General features: G+C 38.4%; 1 protein-coding gene across 1 annotated transcript in view; it reads left to right on the top strand.

The window, feature by feature from the left end:
- The first annotated feature begins 1,378 nt into the window (after positions 1-1,378).
- The window catches only part of Bmt2 (base methyltransferase of 25S rRNA 2 homolog), a 50,649-nt gene continuing 30,179 nt past the window's right edge, over positions 1,379-21,848 (top strand). The window contains exons 1-2 of the mRNA XM_005363726.2: positions 1,379-1,648; positions 13,636-13,777. Coding sequence (XP_005363783.1) covers positions 1,495-1,648; positions 13,636-13,777 — 296 coding nt within the window. The 5' untranslated portion in view covers positions 1,379-1,494. The remainder of the gene's footprint in view (positions 1,649-13,635; positions 13,778-21,848) is intronic.

The following is a 21,848-nucleotide window of genomic DNA, read 5'->3' as shown; positions in this document are numbered from 1 at the left end:
TCGGTGTGCTAAGAGGGACCACAGATAACCGTTTGTCTCTTCTGCCAATGGTAAGGGAAATAGTTCTTTTGGTAGATGGGAACCAGCTTCACCGGTTCCTGAGGGATGCTGGCTTTTGTTTAATCCCAGAATCTGAGGAAATGGAGTTTCCTTCGGACCTAACAGTTACAAAAGGAGAATGTTACTAGTACTACAAAATCATTGATCTGAAAATTTCAATGTAACAATGTCTAGACAATGTAATGTAACCAACAGCTACAATGTGGAGGTAGTCCACAATTGGATACAATTCATTCCCGGCCTGCAGAAGCTCCAGCAGTCTAGGAACTAGTACAGAGCTAATAAGGTCTCCTTTTGGAGAATACTCTTCCAGGTTTCTTTTCTTCCAGACAGGTTTCTCTGTGTAGCTCTGTCCTGGACCTTACTCTGTAGACCAGGCTGGCCTTGAAATCACAGAGATTGTCCTGTCTCTGTGCCTAGCGCGCTGGAATTAAAAGCATTGGCCACGACTGTGCCACCATGCCGGGCCTAAAAAGTTAGGAAAGGGAAAGCTGATTAATGTACTCTGTAGGCACTAGTAGACTAACTCTCCAAAACCATGTGAGACAGACCACCTGAGCAGACTTTTCTGAGTTCGGAGACAACCTACAAGCAATGTAGGTTTTCCAGAAACCCCATGGTTTCTACAAAAGTTCTACAGGAAGACAATGTGGCCTTTTAATGTTTCCAGCTTGGTTTTTCCACATCTCCTATTGTTTTTTTTATTACCTTTTCTTTGTCCATTTAGGTGTCTTTCGTGCAGCAGCAGCATGCCTGGTACTAACCCCAGTTAGCTGCAGAATTAAAGCCGGATTTGGTAGCTTGACCTCCTCTTGACCCCCAAAGAAAGCAGGCAAGTTTGGACTCCTCCGTGAAGTGTAAAACCCTGTGCAATCAAGTCTTCAATGGGTATCTAGTTGATAGGACTCTACAAAGGTGCAACGGGAACTCAGATGGTGGCATCATCTCATAACCCTCAGCGGAAAGTTGGGAGACGTGCCAAAGCTAGACCTGACAATGAAGCCCAAACTCAGCAAACTCGGAGGCGCAAGCGCACCTCGCACTACCAGCCTCCTCCCCCCGCCTCAACCCCTCACCCTCACCCCCACCCCCCAGGCCCGCACGGCTCCCCCGCACAGCATCCGGGGCGGGGCCTGGCAAGAGGCCCGCTGCTCCCTCCGCCTCCACCAGCTGCTTCTTCCCAAACAACCCGGCGCTCCGCCGCTGCCCTCCGCCCATTGGCCCTTGGCCCCTTCCATTTCCGCCCAGCCCTCCGACGTCCACCAATCACCCGGCGCTCTCGGGAAGACGCCGCCCCCGAGGCCTTGGCTGGGGCTGCTCGGCCTCGTCCTCCGGCTGCTGCCTCCGCTGCTGCCTCCTCCTTCCCCAGCTCCTCCGGCCGGGGAGAGACCGCGGGGCCCGAGGGGCGGCGGCGGCGGCGGCGGCAGCGGCGCGATGGAGCCCGGGTCGGGCGGCCGAGGCTCAGCGCGCGGCCAGCGGCCCTCGAGCGCCGCGCAGCCCCGCGAGCAGGAGCGGAAGCTCGAGCAGGAGAAGCTGTCCGGGGTGGTGAAGAGCGTCCACCGGCGGCTCCGCAAGAAGTACCGCGAAGGTAAACAGGCAGCGGGCGGGGGAGGGGAGGCGCGTCCCCCGGCTGGGTCAGCGCTTTCCAGCCCCACAGGCCACCATGGACACACACGGGGGCGGCACGTCTGCCCAGGCCGCCACCGGCCTCCTGCTCTCGCCTCCCGGAACCCTAATGGGCAGTGGCCACCGGCCCAGGCCCTGTCCCCGGCGGTGTGCCGGAGACCGCTGTCACCGGGCACACACTGGGAAGGAGGGAGGGAGCTCAGGGATGGGGTTTTCAGGTAAGACCCGAAGACAAGGGAAAATCCACTCGGGAAAGGAGCCCGGCAGAAGAGAAGCTGCCCTCCAGATTGCTGCGCTGGACCAGCCTGTTGTTCTGCTCGCTTGGCAACAGCCCCTCTTCCTCTTCGCCCACTGGCAAGGCCGTGCCGAGGCCTCCCCTGCCTGGTCTCCCAGGGCTGCGAAGTCAGCAGGCCCAGGAGATGATCTCAAGGTGCTTCACCTTGTTTAGCCGGCGGAAGGGATGGCAGGCAGCTCCATCTTCAAGTTTGTGGAGGCAGGCAAGAAAGAGATCTGGGGCAGGTTCTTTAGATACTGTGCAGTTTTGAATAGTGTCTAACCACAGAGACTGTGAAATAACACGGATGCCATTGAAGCTGGCCATAGATGCAGCCCCCTCCCTCCATGGAAGCAGCTTTACTGACTTATGCTTATGCCAGAACTGTGTCTGTAGTTGGGTTTTACGACTTATCCTGGCATTTTTTAAATGGAGGCTCTCAAACAAAGCAACTTTGTAAGATTTCCGAAGGTGAAAACTTGCTTTATTCTTTTGCTCAGGGGAAAAAAAAAAATCTCTTAAGTATTAAAATGGGATACTTTTAGCAGATTTTTGCTTTAACTTAATTGCAAAAATGAAAACTCAGCAGTGTTCTGATGTTAGTCCTTTAGCTAGTTAATAATTTAGGTTAAAAGAGAAGTTATGACAGGGAAGGAACAAAGACCTGTGAGACCATGTTGCTTTTCAGTTTTATGCACTTTCCAATTACTCTAGAAGTTCAGTCCAAGTCTTCTTCCTTTGAGTGTCGGTGCTGTGTTTCATTTTTAAAGTATTCAAAGTTTCTTTCCTTGACAACTCAGTCCTGGCTTTTAATAGAGGCCATTTGATATCCCCATAGATGGTTTATAGCTATTGTTTGATAGGTACCAATAGAAGAGCCTTGGCAAGCATTTTAAGGTATTGAATTTTTTTTTTATTAAAATTGCTTTAGTTCCCAACCGCAATTCAATAAAATGAGTGGTTACCATAGCAACAGTTGCATCATTCTTGATAGTCACAAAATGCACTTACATAATGGCATTCTCTATTGGTTTTTATGTTTGCAGAAATGAGGAAATAAGTGGACCCACTTTTCTTCAATTTATAGTGCCATTTTGTACAAATCTAAGACACATCTTTTAAAAGAAAATGACTAATATATGATTCAGTTTCTATTATTAACCTTTTTGTGATAATTTCATTGTTATTCATTATTCATTTATTCATGAACGAATAGGTTCCACTTAAATTAACACACTGCTAATGTGTCATTATCTCTTTAAGCTGTTGTTTATGCATGCTTAGTTCCACATGTTTAAACATGTCTTTAAGCCCAAATTCTAACTAGGGGAACACTTAGTTCATAATGAAGATGGGTACTTAGAAATGACCAGAACTGAAAGCAGTGCATCTAGTTCCGAAGCCATTGATCTGATGAGCTGTTGGGCAGGTAAAAAAGCCTTTGAATAAGCTATTCTTTTGGCATTTTAATACCCTGAATTCCATCACCCATCTAGGCTTCTCTAGGTTTTGCTCCAGTGATATATAATACCTCATCAGTTAACGTGCAAAGTAGATGATCTGAATGAGTGTGTCCTTTCCAATGTTCACGTTTTGTATGGCCCTAGTCTCAGTTGTTTGAATGCCCAGGAAGTCTGGCTATATAATCTTAAGAAATTATTCTTGGTATTTATTAGTACAGCATAGTATTGTAGTACTGATGGCCTCTAGACTTTGTATTCTATAAACTCATAGCAGTTTTGTCACCTGGAAATGCAGTGAAAAATCCCACTGAAAATCTTGGAATGTAAGACTATAAGAACCCATAGTTGTCTGGAATGATTCTTAAACATGGTTGATCTTAAATTGTCTACATTTTATCTCATATCTACAGTTTCTGGACCTCCATCATTAGGAAACATATTAGCCAGATTTGGCGTAGAACTTAAATTAATTCTTTCATTTTTATAGATGAGTGGGCTCTAAGAAGATCAAAGTAACTTTCATCAAGCCGAGAATGCTCACCATTAATGCCATACTATTTTATGGGAGAGAATAGTTTCTCTCCCATCTCTTATACTAATATTGGTGATTTACATGTTAGAATGTAAGAGAAAGTGGAGAGCAAGAAACAATACTAAACGTTGGGCTGGGCGAGGAAGAAGGATATTCGTTGGTGGCTGTGGGCTGTAGGACATGTGTGTAGTTGACTTGGGGCAATGTGCAGTACAGCTTTTTCAGGGCTATGCTGGTAATGAAAGAAATGGTTTGGATTGGAATGGAAAGGGAAACAAAGCAGTTACTGAAAAGAACACAAGCAAGGGTAAAGAATGTAGTGTTGAAAAATGGAGTTTTTCTTGCCTTTATCTCCGATAGTGGATTTGAAACGCAACCGAAAGGAAAGTGAAAATGAGACCTTCCTGTTGAGATGAGGAAAGGTGTTTCCCTCCCCTGCTCTAATCTGTCCAACTGGTGAGTGTTGACAGTGATGAGCAGGCGTGGGCTGGGAAAGTGAATGGTGTTACAAGGGCAGCTTGGTGGACCTAATGCGCTCTGACCACTGTTTGACTCTGCTCCACTTCACTGCCTGCCGGTGTCACCAAAGATCGTATTCTAGCTTGTATAAGGAAAATGAGAATTGGCCGTAAAGAGCAGTGTTTGAGATAGTTCTATATACCTGAATAAGTTACTGAAAGAAAATGTGGGGACAGTTCCTAGCATTGCTAATCAGAAAAGATTCTTTGATGTCCAGCCACTTGTACATAGGACACTGTTATAAATTGAGTTTATGTGAAGAAAACCATGCTGGCAGAAATGGGTATTTTCTATCTTTGCTATACAGAATTATAGAGTTTGATTTCCACAGCAACTTAAAACATTTTAAATTGATGATAACATGCATAGACAGCTTATTTTGAGGAAATAACTAGTTTGGTTTTGCTTTTTAAATAAGGACTTGGTTGATTGGTCAGATTTACTTGATCAGTGTATCTGATTTAGAACTGAACTGGAACCATGTGGATTTTCAGTTTTGTTTTTGCTTTCTTTTGTAGTTTTGGTGTACGTGTTATGTGAGTGTATGTCTTGTGTGGATACACGCGTATATGTGTGCCTTTAACTGTGAAGCCCAGAGGTCAATTTCACGTGTCTTCCTCGGTTGTATCCATTTTATTTTTTGAGACAGGGTCTTTTTCTGAACCTAGAGCTCTCTAACTAGGCCAGACAGGCTATTCAGAAATCCCCAGAGATCGTAGGATTATAGTGGCACGATGTTGTGCCTGGGCCTTTTATATGGTGTTAGGCATGCTTGCAAGGCAAGTGCTTTAGTGACTGAGCCACCTTTTCAGCTGTCGCTATTTTTCCAGCAAACACCCGAAATGAGAGTATTGTGGGGAACTCATTTTATCTTCAACTTTTCTTTTAGTAGACTTTCTCCACAGCTGTGTTAATAAGTTGGCCAATTCTATGGCCACCAAGAGATTTGGGAAAGGTTCTCCTCTTTTATTATTATTCAAGTGACGTTTCATTTTACATTTTCCCCTAATTAGTACCCATTCTGATACAGAGTAAGAAAATTGTGTGCATGTGTGTGTGCTTGCGCGCATGAGCGCACACTTTTGAGAAAATCTTTGCTTTATCACTGTAATAGATTCTTTACCAAAAATCTAGTTAACTTAGCTCTAGAAGATTTTGTTGTTGCTGCTTCATTTATTTTTTTGTGGGGGGAGTTGTTTTTGTGTTGAAGGGGAGATATGAACAGATTGTAATGCAGTTGATTGAGTGAAGGGCACACAGTAAGTGTGCAGTGTGTGTTATCTATTTGATTTTATCATTGTATGTCTTTGTGGTATATTTTAAATGATAACCTAAGAACAAAAGTATTAATGTAAATCCTTTGGTTACTTCACAGGCCACAAACAAACAAATAAACCCAGAAGTCCTGTTCTTAGCCATGGGCCCCTTACAAGTGTTCTCTTTGGAACTCCATGGAGTATACAGTAGACAGAAGAGTCAGAGCAGTGAAGCAAAAGTACAGTGGACTGCAAAGGAAGTAATCTAGAAGAGAAGAAACTAGTTAGGTGGCTGTTGGTGTTTGTCTGATTTAGAGTTGATTTAGTCATGGTGGTAAAATGGAGAAAAATAAGAATAATTTGAAAGGTAGAATAAGTAGTTTTCACAAAAGTAAAGAGGAAAAGACAACAATACTCTAAGGTTTGGAGGAAATGTTAGTAGCCATTAAAGCCCAGGTTAGAAATGCATTCTATGTCTCTGAGTGAAAGTGCTGTGGGCTGGGTAGACAGGCAGAGCCTTAGGACAGGGGTGGAGACAGTGGTTAGTGTGCACCAGCAAACTGCCCAGAGAAGTGATGAAGATGTGCTAAGAGCTGCTTGGAGCCTCCACAGAACACAAGGAGCACTCTCAGAAGTTGAGTTTCTTCTGTGCTAGGTTGTAGCGCTGAAGAACTCTGCCTGCTATTTATGCTTCATTTACACAAAATGGCAACTTATAGTCTTCAAGAGAAGACAAAATTAGAGTTCTTACGTTCTTTAAGAAAAGGTGATTGACTTTGATTCTGAAACATTCTCAGCATTAGCCTAAGGGCAGTGCTTTCATGTATATCCACTTTTTAGCTTCCAGGACCTAGTGTGAGGTTTCTTATACATTAGTATGTGCCAGTACTCGGTTAATTTTAAAATGCTGATTCTTGGGCCCCCAGAAAGCAATTGTGTAAGTTGTAAATTAGGACACATTTATGCTTTTGATGCCGGTGACTGTTGGACCCTGGTTGGGGAAGGCGATACTAAACTAAGGTTATTTTGTTGTAAACTCGATAGTTCGATGCAAAAAATGAAGCTCATTCCTTGGCTGCTTATATGATGCTTCATTTCTATAACAAATCATAATATGCAGGAGGGAACTGTCAGTTGGGATAGCTAAGTTAGTGATTTATCTATTAACTTCTTGGTGTTTTTGCTATATTGCTATAAAAAGTTATTTATTTATAAGGGACAATATGCATATCAGCATTCTGTCTTTAAATTTCCCTGTTAATAATTTTAATGCTTAAATTGATTTCATATGTTAGTTTGTCTCTATATTCTTTTTGTTGCATCTTCACATTTCTGTAGTAAATATAAGCACACTTATGCTGATATCTAAGTAATATAGGCAAGTGCTTCACATGGTTTCTGCCATACCAGTCTTTTGTAGTATTTATAATAATTTAGGACAGTCTGGTACTTGGAAATACCTACCCTTTCTGTCACAGATCAAAAACTGTCACATATAACAAAATTTCCTTTTTTTGTAATACTGTGCTGTTGAAAGAGCAATCTCAAATTGTAAATTTAAGTACCAGTGGTATTAAAAAGTTCCTGTTTTATTATGAAACTTACTTTTGGATCTCCCTTTTTTTTAGTTCTTTTTAATTTCTAAAATCAGTAGGATCACAACTATCTTCAGATTACATAAATATTAGAGATGTTGTTTGTTGCTGTCCTACCTGTACACTTCCAAGGTAGCATTAAGAATTGGTAGACTTTTGGGTATTATCCCTTATCCCATCTTGAAACTAGGAATAGTAGTACCCAAGAAATTTAGCCATGTATTGTTTTCTTGGCAGTTTAAAATTTAAGTTATTAGCCAAGCGTAGTGGAATAAGCATTTAATCTCAGCACTTAAGAAATTGAAGCAGAAAGATGAAGAGTTGGAGACCAGCCTGGACTATATAACTCAACTCTAGAGAAAATAATCATCACCATCCCAACAACAACAGCAACAAAAACTAAATAGATAAATCAGTTAATCTCTGTCATATTATCAAATGCTACGGTCTAAAATTAGAAATTTTTTGGCTTCTTAAAATGCTATAAATGGTCATTTAGACTAGTTCCTTAGAATGTTTAACACAGATTTGAGCCATGAATATACAGTGAATTTACTTGTAAAGTGTTGGGATAAATGACCAGTTCACACTCTAGATCCATTAAATAAAAGGTATAGTTGTTTATAATGTGCATTGAGAATTGGCAACCAGAGATGAAAACAACTACCAGAAAATTAAAGATAATGCAGTTACAGAGATTAAATACAGCATTTAACTGACAAAAGCCCATTTGTTTGTTGTTAGGAAATCATTGTAGTTGTGTTTTGCAGACCTTTGTTCGTGTCCATGATCGTTCATAAACATAAAACCCATGAAGAAAGGCAGGGTGTATGGTGATTGAGGTATCTTTTTTTTCCCCCGTCATCAGCTTCGTTCCTCCATGTTCTGCAATAGCATTTCAAAGACTTCTAGATATAAAACATTTTATGGCCACGTTGACAGTATGTGTAAGTCACAGCCAGAAACTTGCTCTGATTTCTACAAGTTTAAGACTTACATAGTATTGGGTCCCTGAGGTGTGTTAGTTATCTAGAATTTGGCCTCGAAATTAAGGAAATATATTGTGATCTGTAGATTAACAATTACCACATTAAGCTTTAATTTTGTAGCATTTCCTATGCTCATTGGACATCATTTTAGAGCTGAGGTTTATTGAAGTGTGTATAGTACAGTCGACACCTTCTGAAGCACAGAATTCTATGAATGTTAGTAGTTACACGCGCATATAAAAATGCTGTCATATAATATAAAACATTCCATTACTCTCAGAATTCCCTTTACCACCTTTCTATCTTTCTATTCACTGCCCCATTTAGGCTCTTTTGTTATAGAGTTACCTTTCAGAGTTTTATATACTTAGAATGGTATAGTGTATTGAATTATTACTTTTAAAAACCAGTAATGTGTTATGAATTACAGGCTAAACTACCAAGAATTGTAACAGGTTGATTTTTGATGTATAAATGGTAATAACCTCTGATGTGTTGTGATCTCAAGTTGTCAGCACTAAATACATACAGATGAGCAACATTACCCACTTTTTTAAAAGGCTGGCATAATTTTGCTATTGAGTCTTATGAGTCCCTAGATATTTTTATATTAATATTTTACCATTTGTGGTTTATAAATAAATTAATCATAGAGTTAGCCTCATTAAACTTAAAAATCTTTGCTTTATATTTATACCTTTTAAGAATGAGAATTAGAATAGTAAGAAAAATAATATCATTTATAATTAGATGATCCCAACATGTAAAATAAAGCGATTCACTTTTTTTGAATATAAGAAATTCATTATAATCTAGTATTTTTACTAAAATTACTTTTCCTTAAGCTTAAAGTTTTTCAAACAGACCTGTGAACTCAATGGATGTAATTCTACTTCCACGGTAAATTAGTTGTTTATTTTTAGTGGATATATAAAAATATAAATGTCAAGAGAATACAGAAAGTAGAAGTCAAGGTGTTGTGAACTTTGTTCTAGAGTTTATATGACTTTTAAGTTGATTTTTAAAATACGTAGTTTAACAAGTTATTGTTGTTGATTCTCTAAGTTTGTTATTCTTGTTTGATTATGAAGTGTGTATGTAATGATGCTTTCTAAAAGTTGTTTTTGTATTCCTTGTAATAGGAAAGGTGAAGTATATTTGTATATTAAAAGTATATCCAGTTTTTCTAGGATGCCTGTAGACAATGAATTTTACAAGCGAGGTGTGGGGCATGGAGCTCGGTGATACGGTGCTTGTCTGAACATGCACAAAGTCCTGAGTTCACTTCCCAGAACTACATAAAGCAGAGCGTGGTGGCACGCTCTTGTAATCCCAGCACTGATGCCAGAAGCAGGAGTATCGGATGTTCAGTTCATCCAAGTTTGAGGACAGTCTCAGGCACATGAGACCCTTTCCGTCATCATTAGATAAACTAATTTTTACAGTAGAAACCTACAATTGATCAGTGTGCAAAGAGTGAGACTGTTGGGAAGTTAGCTCCTAACAGGACATCTCTGTCACATTTCCTCCCTGACAGTTCAGAGGTCATCATGGGAGAGGAGGCCAGAAAGGTTCTAAGAGCCAGAGATAGTGACTGTTTCCAGGGCAACAGTGTCTCCTGACATAACATGCTGTTGGACACATGTGCTCACAGGGGCTTGGATTGCATGCACACAGTACAAGGCAGCTCCAGCCCCAGCATGGGTGGGGGAGAAGCTCATGAAGTTTCACCCCTAGCTGAAGAGCCATTGACAGTCAGTGGCTATTAAGGAGGGAGAATCCAGTTTTTTAAGGGAGCACTTGAACCTGAGAGAGATAAGTGGTGGGAGGAGGATATAGAGAAATTGTAGGACAGAGAATAATGGGTGAAATTGATGTTATGATGTATGAGGTGCTCAAACAATGAATAAAAACAAATAAAAATAAATGGGTTATTAGTCACAGTGGTATTGAGTCATTCATAAATGACATTATATTGAAATAAATCCTAAGATAAGCTCATTGCCAACTTTGGTCTTGAATATTTTAAAAATATTGGTTATGATATAATGAACTACAGTTTTAAGCAGATCTTAAATTCTACTTTCTGATTTGCCTTTTGATAATGAAAATATTATCATTTATTTTGTACATACTGAATGCATGTGTAAGCAGGTGCACATACACACACCCAAGTATACCCATGTGAAGACCAAGAATTAAAGTTTGGTGTCTTCCTTAGTTGCTTTCCATAGTTCTTTTTAAAAGCCAGGCTCTCTGACTAAACCTGGAGCTCACTGATTGTCTAGACTAGCTGGCCAGTGAGCTTTCTCAAGTCTCCTATATGCTGACTACTGGTGTGGTGTTATAGGCAAACACACTGGAGCTTTTCTTTTGACTGTGTGCTGAGCAAGCACTGTACCTATGAAGCCATTTCCCCAGGCTACAAGTTACTGTAATTTTTAAGGAAGTAGATTTATTTAAGCTCAGAGTTTCTTTCAGGGAAAGCGTAGCAGAGTTCATGTGGAAGGGGCGATCCATGCCCCTGGTTTTTGGTCTGCTTACATTTCAGTGGCAGCCAGGAAGCAGAGTGCATTGTCCTTTGAAACTAAGCAGTAGTTAAAATTGTGGTTGGCCTAATAACCAGGTGGCTGACAAAAGTCGTTAGAATCAACTTTTAATTTTTAATATACATTTAATGTATATGCAGTTTGAGTGTGCAGAAGAAATTTGAATATACATGCTGGGCATTTATTGACTTTTTTAAAAAATCAATTTGAGGAGCAGTGCTTTCAGAACCCACATTATAATATGCTTAAATATTTTGTTAATGTTTAGTATTTTAAACACTATAAAAGAGAATACTACGAAAAATTAACTTGTCCCATTTTTCTCTATAAATTATTTAACATAGCACCCTCAATAAACTTTCAGGAATATAATGGAAAGTAAATTTTTCTCAAAATTAAAAATAAACTCTGGGTCAGGGCAGTAGTGGCACTCACCTTTAATCCCAGCACTCAGGAAGCAGCGGCAGCCAGATCTCTGTAAGTTCAAGGCCAGTTTGGTCTACAGAGTAGAGTTCCAGGACAGCGGGGGATGTTACACAGAGAAACCCTGTCTTGAAAAACACGAAAAACAAAACCTCAACTATGTTTTGTCCGTTTTTAACCATTAAACATTTACTGTAATACATATTTAATAGGCTTTGATAAATGTTTGTTGGGTAAAGACTTGAATTAATGTTATGATTCAGGATACGTACACGGGACATAAGGAGTATATTAAATTCATGTCTGTTTTGTTATAGCGTCCTCACTCACATTTTATTTGTATGTGTGCACTCTTCTCTCTCTCTCTCTCTCTCTCTCTCTCTCTCTCTCTCTCTCTCTCTCTCTCTCTCTCTCTCTCTCTCTCACACACACACACACACACACACCTATTGACTGTTATTTCATGTAGTATTTAACAGTTATTTTTGTTTTCTGAGTCTGGAGAGATGATTTAGCAGTTAAGAGAAGTTGCTGCTTTTCCAAGATTCCTTCTTTGGTTCTCAGCTCTTATGTAAAGCAGCTCACAACTGCCTAAAAACTCCAGCTCAGTTGATCTTACACCCTCTTTTGTCTTCCATGGGTATCTGCACACATATGGCATGCATGTGTTCGTTCCTGTGTGTGTGTATGTGTGTTTGTACACGCACACATTAAAATAATCTTCAAAAAAGCAAAACCCTTTTCAGCAAATATGGTATAAAAATAAATAAATCAAATTTATTGTTTGGTTTCAGGTATATAGCTTAGTGCACTATGCTTACAATCACATACTAACTTTCAGTGTGAGCATACTCGGAGGGTATGTAAACTCTATTCTTAATAAAAATGCTAAAATATTAAGTTGTTTGCAGTTAAAGTCAATTAAACACAGACAAATGTTTGAATCCTTTAAATGTCAGATAAGCAATAAACCTCAAAACTACACCAAAAGCACTTTTCCAAGACAATTTTGTTGAATGTGAAGAATAGAGAGGCTATACAGAAACAGGTCTCGTTAGAATAGTCATCTTTCCACCTTCTAGCTAGTAGTTCCAGAGTCTGATACGACATAGTAAGGACACTAAGAAGTTTCACTAGAGGACAGTAGTGTCTCACATAACCCCCTTAGTTCTCAGCTGTAATGGGCAAACACTGAACTCTGAGTCACCATTAGTCACAAGAGTTCCACTTTGTGTGTGTTCTATTTTTCTGTTACTTTTCTCCAGCACCTTGGAGCCTTTGGTTGATATGTCCTTACTCAATAAGTACATACTAGAATCCAAGGTTTATAACTTTCCCTGGTTAATGGGAATTAGGAAAGCTAGTGCTGAAGCTTCTTGCCCTTCTTAGGTCCATTAACATTGTGGATATGATGTCTTCACTATCAGTGTCACTAACAACCCCTGTACTCTTTGTCAATTTTTTTCTCCTAGGTTTCTCCCCATCCCCTTACTGTTGTTGCTTAGGGCTTTCTTCCAGATAAAGTACAAATACTCAAGTCTTTCAATTTTACCTACTGTTTTCAGAGGCTGCTTGTTTGTTTTCCAGCCACCCAAGCCTAAAATAACCACTCAGAAACTATATTAATTAAATCACTGCTTGGCCAATCACTTAAGCATATTGCTAGGTAGCTCTTATATTTTAAATTAAACCATTTTTATTAATCTGTGTATCATCATGTGGCTGTAGCTTACCAGGCAAAGTTCCAGCGCCTGTTTCCTCTGGCAGCTACATGGCATCTCCTTGCCTCCATACTCTCTCCTCTATCTACTTGAAATTCCCACCTTGCCTTGTTCTGCACTGCCATAGACCCAGAGCAGCTTTTTCATTAACCAGTGGTATTTGCAGCATACAGAAGGGACTCCCACATCAACCTACTACCATGTAGAGTCTAAATCAAGTCTTGCAGGAATTAAATGAGTTTTCATTACACATAAGTTCTTTGAAATACATTCGATAATAGAATTTTTATACAAATCACTCACATTTATAATGGTAATTTTTTAACTAATGCCAAATTTCCAGCCATACTTATACCCTAGCAGCACACATTTACTTTATGAATTGGTAGGTCATATATGTATATCTGGGGGGGTATATGCATACAATTAGCGATGTTCAACTTAATAAGTCTGTTTGAAAGGGTAAATTTTGATTGTCAGATCATCAATTGTAAAGCAGTGTTTAAAACTTAATGAAGTTTTAATTCATGATTTTTTTATTCTTGTTTTATAAACTATCTTTATTTTCCTAAAATTAGCTGACACGTAAAAATAAAGTTAACTTAGATCATCTTTTCTTTGTATACAGTGGGAGACTTTGATAAGATCTGGAGAGAACACTGTGAAGATGCGGAAACACTTTGTGAATATGCTGTTGCAATGAAAAATTTGGCAGATAATCACTGGGCAAAAACTTGTGAGGGTGAAGGTCGCATTGAATGGTGTTGTAGGTAAGTGTTTTATAAACGGGCACTTTTGGTCTCCAATATATTCTTTAACGTAAGTGTAAAATGATGTGCTATTTATTATACCACAGAGGAAACTATAAATACTCTTAAGTGATGTCTCTAAGATCCTCTTTTTCCTTTGTGTTTCACTTTGTCTAGGTTTATTTCAGTTTCCTTGGCTTTTCTTTTTTTTTTTCATTTTTTATTGATTTTTTTTTGAGCTCTACATTTTTCTTTGCTCTCTTCCCTGCCTCTCCCCTTCCCACACTCAACCCTCCCCCAAGGTCCCTGTGCTCCCAATTTACTCAGGAGATACTTCCCATGTAGATTAGATCTATGTAAGTCTGTCTTAGTGTCCTCATTGTTGTCTAAGATCTCTGGGATTGTGGCTTGTAGTCTGATTTTCTTTGCTTTATGTTTAAAAACCACCTGTGAGTGAGTACATGCAATAATTGTCTTTCTGTGTCTGGGTTACCTCACTCAAAGTAATGTTTTCTAACTCCATTCGTTTTCCTGCAGAATTCAAGATGTCATTTTTTTCTGCTGTGTAGTACTCCATTGTATAAATGTACCACATTTTCCTTATCCATTCTTCTGTTGAGAGGGATTTAGGTTGTTTTCAGGTTCTGGCTATGACAAACAAAGCTTCTATGAACATAGTTGAGCACATGTCCTTGTGGCACAATTGAGCATCCATTGGATATATACCCAAAAGTGGTATTACTGGGTCTTGAGGAAGGTTGTTTCCTAATTTTCTGAGAAATCACCACACTGACATCCAAAGGGGTTGTACCAGCTTGCAGAAGTGTTCCCCTTTCCCCACAACCTCTCCAGCATCAGTGTTTTTGTTGTTGGCCATCCTTACAGGTGTAAGATGGAATCTCGGAGTTGTTTTGATTTGCATTTCTCTGATGACTAAGGTTGCTGAACATTTCCTTAAGTATCTTTTAGCTATTTTAGATTCCTCTGTTGAGAGTTCTCTGTTTAGGTCTGTACTCCATTTTTTTTTATTGGATTATGTGTTCTTTTGATGACCAATTTCTTGAGTTCTTGGTATATTTTGGAGATCAGACCTCGTGGTGGGGTTAGTGAAGATCTTTTCCCATTCTGTAGGCTGTCATTTTGTCTTGTTCACCATGTCCTTTGCTTTACAGAAGCTTTTCAGTTTCAGGAGGTCCCATTTATTAAATGTTTCTCTCAGTGTCTGTGCTGCTGGGGTTATATTTAGGAAGTGGTCTCTTGTGCCAATGTGTTCAAGTGTACTTCCCACTTTTTCTTCTGTAAGGTTCAGTGTGGCTGGCTTTATGTTGAGGGCTTTGATTCATTGGACCACCATGAACGCTCCCAATCTTATCTGATCTCAGAAACTATAGTTTCCTTTTCTTAATCGAAATGTTTTACCTTTCACATGCTTAATTTTTCGAAGCATTTTATAAAATATGGCTTTAAGTCTATTATTACTTCTACTTGATATGGAATGGCTGGGTATTACACATGGGAGGTCTGCCCTTTTCTGTAGAGAAAGGAGGAGTGAATGGCTATTGGAAACTGAACTCAAGTCCTGTGGAAGAACAATCAACCAGTGCACTTAAATGAAGCCATCAGTCCCCACCCCTTAAAATGTTTGTATTTTATTGAAAGTAGATTGTTTTGTAAGATATATTCTGATTATTCTTCCCCACCCCAACTGTTCCAATGAAGATAGAGTTGTGCACTGATAACAGGGTAACCTTGTAAGTTTTTAGGAGTAATTATATTGTTCTATCCATGTAGCAGTAATAGTGATAGGTTTTCTACTAGGACTCAGGAGTGATTCAGAATTTAGCCACAGGCTTTTAGCTTCATTGGCAGTATCAGGTATGTATGGGTTCCATCTCCTGTAGTGGGCTTTGCTGCCAATCAAAAAGTGACTGGTAACACCTATAGTATTTGTGCCACTATCATACCAATGGGGATTTGTTGTAGAAAAATCCCTAGTGCAACATGCAGGGTTCAGGATCCATAGCTGCTGAGTAAGGATACTGATTACTTTTTGCCTCTGGTTATGTGAATGGTCCAGCCCTGTGAACACTAGCTAGTAAGGATGAATCTTCCAGGCCAGCACTAGCTAGAGTTTTCCTTGTTCTCTTGACTAAAGCTGTAGATCTTACTGTCAAGTTCTAGAGGTAACAAATATTATTGACAGTAGCCTGTATTTGGCATGATGGGACGGGGGTAATTATGGGACCCGATAGGCCAACATCTCAAAAAGAGGTGTTCTTTTCCAATTACTGAGGCTTTTATTTGGTAGCATATTGTGTCTAGTTGGGTTATTGTGTCCATGCTGCTTCCCACCCTCATTATAGGGCACCTGCTTTGGACCTTTTTTTATAATATGTATACATTTTAGAAAGTTTCTGCATAGTAGGTTTTTATATTGCTTTTGCAAAAAGCCTTCAGTGTTAGTTATCTACCCATATTCTCTCTTTCACTCTGCCTGCGTGTTCCCCACCTTACCCAATCCTTCCTATTCCAGTTCCCAACTTTCTCACCCAACAGTGCTACTTTCTGTTACCCATTCCTTGAAAGATCCCTCCTTCGCAGTGGCCTTTACTAGTTACTTAACCTCTGGGTATTCCAAATGAAATATAAAATTTTAAAGCTTAAGTTCAAATATGAGACATATGAGAGGAAACCTATGCTTGTTCTTCTGAATTAACCATACTGAAAGGGTTACCTTCTTGATCATGGTTGTTTCCCGTTTCATCCATTTGCCTGTAAATTTTATTTTTCCTTAACAACTGAATAGTGCTCTGTTATGTATGCGTACCACATTTGTATTATCCATTCTTAGTAGATTTTAAGTTGTTTTCTATTTCAGGGTATTGTGAATAGAGGACAGTGAACACAGGTAAGCAAGTGTCTCTGTAGTAAGATAAAGCTACATCTGTGGTGAACCTATTTTTAACTTCTTGAGAAATCTCCACACTGATTTCCATAGTGGCTGACCAGTTTTCACACTCACCATCAGTGAGTAAATATTCTTTTTCTCTACAGCCTCTACGTTATCTCCTTCATTTGGATGTTGTTTTTGTTTGTTTCTTCTTCTTCCTTTTTTTTAATCCTAGGCACTCTGACTATGGTAAGACATCAAAATAATAATAATAATAACAATAATAATAAAATGTCAGTCATGAAGCTGGTAGTAATTTTTTGTTTTTGTTTGTTTGTAATTAGAAGTATTTATAAAAGAACATATACATGGTTGAGAAACACTTAAATGAAGTTCAACATCCATAGCCATCAGGGAAATACAAACTAATTCTTTGAGATATCATCTGTTAGTTTTTTGAGACTTGTATATGTGTTTACATCCTTTCTACCCCATTTCCTTCCTACTCCAAGTCCTCCTATGTCCTGCACCCCGCCAATTTTATGACTTGTTCTATAATTAGTAGAATTGTGTGTGTGTGTGTTTATGTGTATGTGTGTGTGTGGTCTGTGTGTGTAATCCAGAGCAAGATGTGCATGTAAGAGGGGCTATACAATGTCTTTATTTAAACCTAAAGCTAGTTTGGCCAAAACGGCCTCAACCAAATATTAAAATTTCAGCTATATATAATTTAATATTAAATTATATATAATTCACTTCCCTGTTAATTTTAAGAGAGTCATATATTTATTTATGTGCATACATGCATTCATACATATATGAGGTAGGTGAAAGTAGTGAGAAAATAAGAACAATGGATTGTGGAACAAAGAACTGTACAGTTGGGGAAATAAAGGAAGGATCCCCTTTCTCCCTCATCCCCCCAAAAAGAAAGATGGGGTGTTTGTGATTAACTGCTTAGTTGTGTTTGCTTAGCTCTATAGAGAAAATGTTTATAGAGTTGACTAGTTCACCCCACCCTCCCAACTAAGAACTACAGAGTTGTACTACTAGGCTAGACCCCTGGGGGGGGGGTTCCAGTGCCCTCCAGTCAGGAACAGAACCTCACTGTTCCACTCCACGGCCTTGGCTTTTCAATTATCAGGACAATCCAGGAGGCAAACCCTCCTCCTGTTTTTGAGCGGACTTTGTTCAGAAAGAGAGTATTTTTAGGTCAAACTGCTAAAAATAGTTGATAAGAATTTAACTCAAACTTCTGAAGAACAATAGTCAAGTGGAAGATGTGGTTTTAGAAAATAACAGTAACAAAAAGATTGAGCTTAGCATCATGACACATGCTTTCAAAAGCACTTAGGAGGCAGGGCAAGTGAGTTGTGAGTTTGAACATGCCTGGGCTATACACTGAGATCTTGATTCAAAACAAAACGTGTGTGTAAGAGAGGTTGAATGATATCTTTCTATGAACCTAAAGCCTTCAAAACAATATTAAATTTGCAGTTATATATAATCTTAGTTTAAATTATGTATAATTTCTTTCCCTCTTGATAATTATAAGAGATCAGTATTACTTTCAAAGCTAATATGGAATTAAATACCAGTTGATCAAAAGTTTTCTTCCATTTAGTTATACTTAAAATTTTAAAGAAATTTGGTATAAAATTTACGTATTTACTGACTTATTTACTCTGCTAAGATTTTTAATGGTCATTTAGTAGGAATAATTCAGTATTGGATTTCTTTTAGAAGAATAATTAGATTTCAAATGTAATATGCTGAAGAGATGTCTTAGCAGTTAAGAGCACTGCCTGTTCTTCCAAACGTTCTGAGTTCAATTCCCAACAACCACATGGTGGCTCACAACCATCTATAATGAGAACTGGTTCCCTTTTGAGGAAGAGACCTGGTCAAACGTCCTTAGACCATGAAACCCAATATGGATGTGTTCAACAGAACTGCCATATATGGGCTGCCCATGCATGCTTCAGTATTTCCAGGGCATACATTTAATTTAATTTTTTTTGGATTTCTTTTATTAAAATAATTAGATTTCAAACTTAATATGAAGTAAAGCATTTTTATGTATATCACCAAAGATACATAAACACATTTTTTCCTGAACAATTTGAAATTAGTTCACAAATAGCATGCCATTTTATCCTTGAACTCACAACTCCTAAGGAGACAATCCTTCTGTATAACTGCAACACCCTTATCATTAAGACAATTATCAGTAATCTTCCAATTTACTAAACTTATCTAGTTCATAAATTCAGATCTTTTTCTTACTGTATCCAGAATGAATCTTAGGGTTTTGTGGTGCTTTGAATTAGACTAGCTCCCATAGGCTCATACTTTTGAATACTGCCCCACAGTTGGTTAGAACTATTTGGAAAGGCCTAGGAGGTGTGCCGTTATTGGAGTAAATGTGTCACTGGGGGTGGGTGGGACTTGGAGATTTCAAAAGCCTGTGTATTCCCAGTTAGCAAGGTCACACACTGTCTCTCGTTTGCTGGCTCGCTCTCTGCTCTATGGTTGTCTCATGTAAGCACTATGCCTGCCTGCTGTTGCCCTGCTCTTGGTTGAGAGGGTCATGGGGGCTAACAGTCTGGATCCAGGAGTCCCAAATTAAATGCTTTCTTTTCTAGTTTTCTTTGGTTGTGGTGCTTTGTTATGGCAGTAGAACAATAAGACAAGATTCCAAGGTTTTTTTTTCCTAAAAACAGTGAGACCTTGGTAGTGTTATCTCTGTGTTCTTACTTTGTTTTTTATAACATTGAGTTTTTGCCAAAATGTCAGCTTTTTTAGAAAATCTCACATAGTTTAATTTCGATTGTTGCTTAGAAGTGGCAAATTGAATTGTTCAAATATTTAGATATCTTCACCGATTTTTCTTTTTTTGGTGTCTTATTTTATTAATTACTGAGAAATGTTATAAGATAAATTTCACCAAATTTCTTGAAATTGCTTAACTATTTTCTCTATTTTTGCTTATTATATTTATAATAGTTAATGTTAAGACTTTCTCTATTTACTTTAACATAATTTAGCTGCAGGTCTATTTCTTTTTGTTATAACCCATTTTTTTTTAAACTTGCTTCATTGTGTGTATGGCAGCTTGTTAAATATTGCTGTTGTGCTTAAAAGACACTGGAATAACTGTTTTCTCCAGAAAGGACACAGCTTTGTTTTTCTCTAATGCAGGAGCTAGGATGAAAGAAAGAACACTTAGAGCCATCAGTAGTAATTGATCTGGAATGGAGCTAAATTACCTCTTTAGAAAGCGTCAGTTCACATTTGGTTTCCAGTGCGTTAAGAGTGAGGGGATGAATGCTCTGTGTATGCAGAGGGACAGCTCTTGGAGAAGAGGAACTGATCTTGAGATAATAGCCCAAGAAAGAGCACAAAGATCCTCTGAGTTTTCATTCTATTCTCAGTCTCTCATGCTGCTGTTGCCCAAGAATCAGAAAGAATATATGAATTATTATATCTGTAGTTTGGTTCTTTAAAGATTTTCGGACATTCCCTTATGGCAAGTTATATCTGATCAAATGAAAAGCATTTGTTAGTTTTTAAAGTTAGTTTAGATTGAACTGCTATTCTGCTTGATGGACTATTATCTCTTCTAATTAAGAGGAGTCTCTTGTTCAAATCAGATATCAATTTGTATGGTATCCATAGCTTTTCTTCTTTTGTGGAAACAAAAGCAAAACCTCTTCCCCAATATAACACGTATGCTGGTTTCCAATCCGAGGTCAACACATCATTAAAGTATACCAGCTGATTCTGTAGTTTATTTTCCACAATCAAATGTCCCTCCATGGCTGCTGTTCATTTCTCATTATCATTCAGAAAATTCAAAGTTAATAAAGCATTGTTTAATCTATCTCTGGGTGTCTTTATCATCCTTTTCTCTTTTTTTAACATATCCTTTAGATTTCGATTTGATCTTTGTATAACTGCCTGCCCTATAGAATTGTGTGGTATACCTGTAATATGCTTTATAGTATATAAGCAAAATTTGTTTCATTTTCTTAGAGACATATGCTGGAGCATTGTCTGTCTTTATTTTCACAGGTATACCCTTGATGGCCATAACTTCTAGGAAATGTGTAATTATTGAATCAGCCTTTTCAAACTCAAAGCAGTTGCCCATTGAAAACCTGAATAGGTATTAATGGTGTGGTGTACATAGTTTTCCAGACTCTACAAAATGGAACCTATCCGTCTACTAGATTTTAGTCCATTGAGTACCCTTTGGGTTACTTCATGCAGGTAGTGGTGTTTGGTTGTATAAAGAACAAATAAGATGTTTCCTTATAATTTCCTTGGCTTATTGTCATGTGGTGGAGAGGTCTTTAAAAAAAAACAAAAAACTTGCTATTGGTGATTTTTTTTTATGAAACTCTGAAGCCTCCAGCACATTTCCAATCAATAATTGATCGATTTCTGCATTACCTTTTGCTAGAGGACCTAAAAGACCCGTATGGGATTGGATGTGTGTTATGTATATAGGGTGATTCCTATTCCTGAATATTTCTTGTAACTGAATATATAATAAAGTCAATTCTGTGTATCATCTGGTATAAATTAAGTGGTTTCAATATGCAAAACAACTTTTTCTGCATACTGTGAATCAGTAACTATGTGGAGAGGTTCCTTAAAATCCCTTAGTACCATGAGAGTAGCATATAATTTTGACTTTTGAACAGTATCATAATGGCTTAAATTCACTTTGCTTAAATGTTCTCATTTGTAACCTGCCTTTACTGATGTTTTTGCATCATATAAAGTATAGGGGCTCCAGATATTGGTGTTTATCATACAGTGCAAGGAAGGATCCAGTTAGTTCTTTTTATAAGATGAATTCTCTTGCTTTTGGGATATTTGTTGTTAATCTCTCCCAAAAAATTACCACAAGCTCTTTGCCAGGGTTCACTTTCTGCCCATAATTTGTCAGTTTCATCTTTAATGAATGGTAATACAATTTCTGTTTAGTCTATTCTTGCTGATTGATGAAGGCTGTTTTCCTTTTCAAAATTAACTTAAATCTTTTCCACTTAAGTTTTTAATTTTTTTTACTCTGTTTATGTGGTAAAAACATTCTATTAAACCAGGCGGTGGTGGCGCACGCCTTTAATCCCAGCACTCGGGAGGCAGAGGCAGGCGGATCTCTGTGAGTTCGAGACCAGCCTGGTCTACAGA

The sequence above is a fragment of the Microtus ochrogaster genome, linkage group LG10 (genome assembly GCF_000317375.1).
Source record: "Microtus ochrogaster isolate Prairie Vole_2 linkage group LG10, MicOch1.0, whole genome shotgun sequence".
Lineage (NCBI taxonomy): Eukaryota > Metazoa > Chordata > Mammalia > Rodentia > Cricetidae > Microtus > Microtus ochrogaster.
This window is presented reverse-complemented; position numbering and strand designations above follow the sequence as displayed.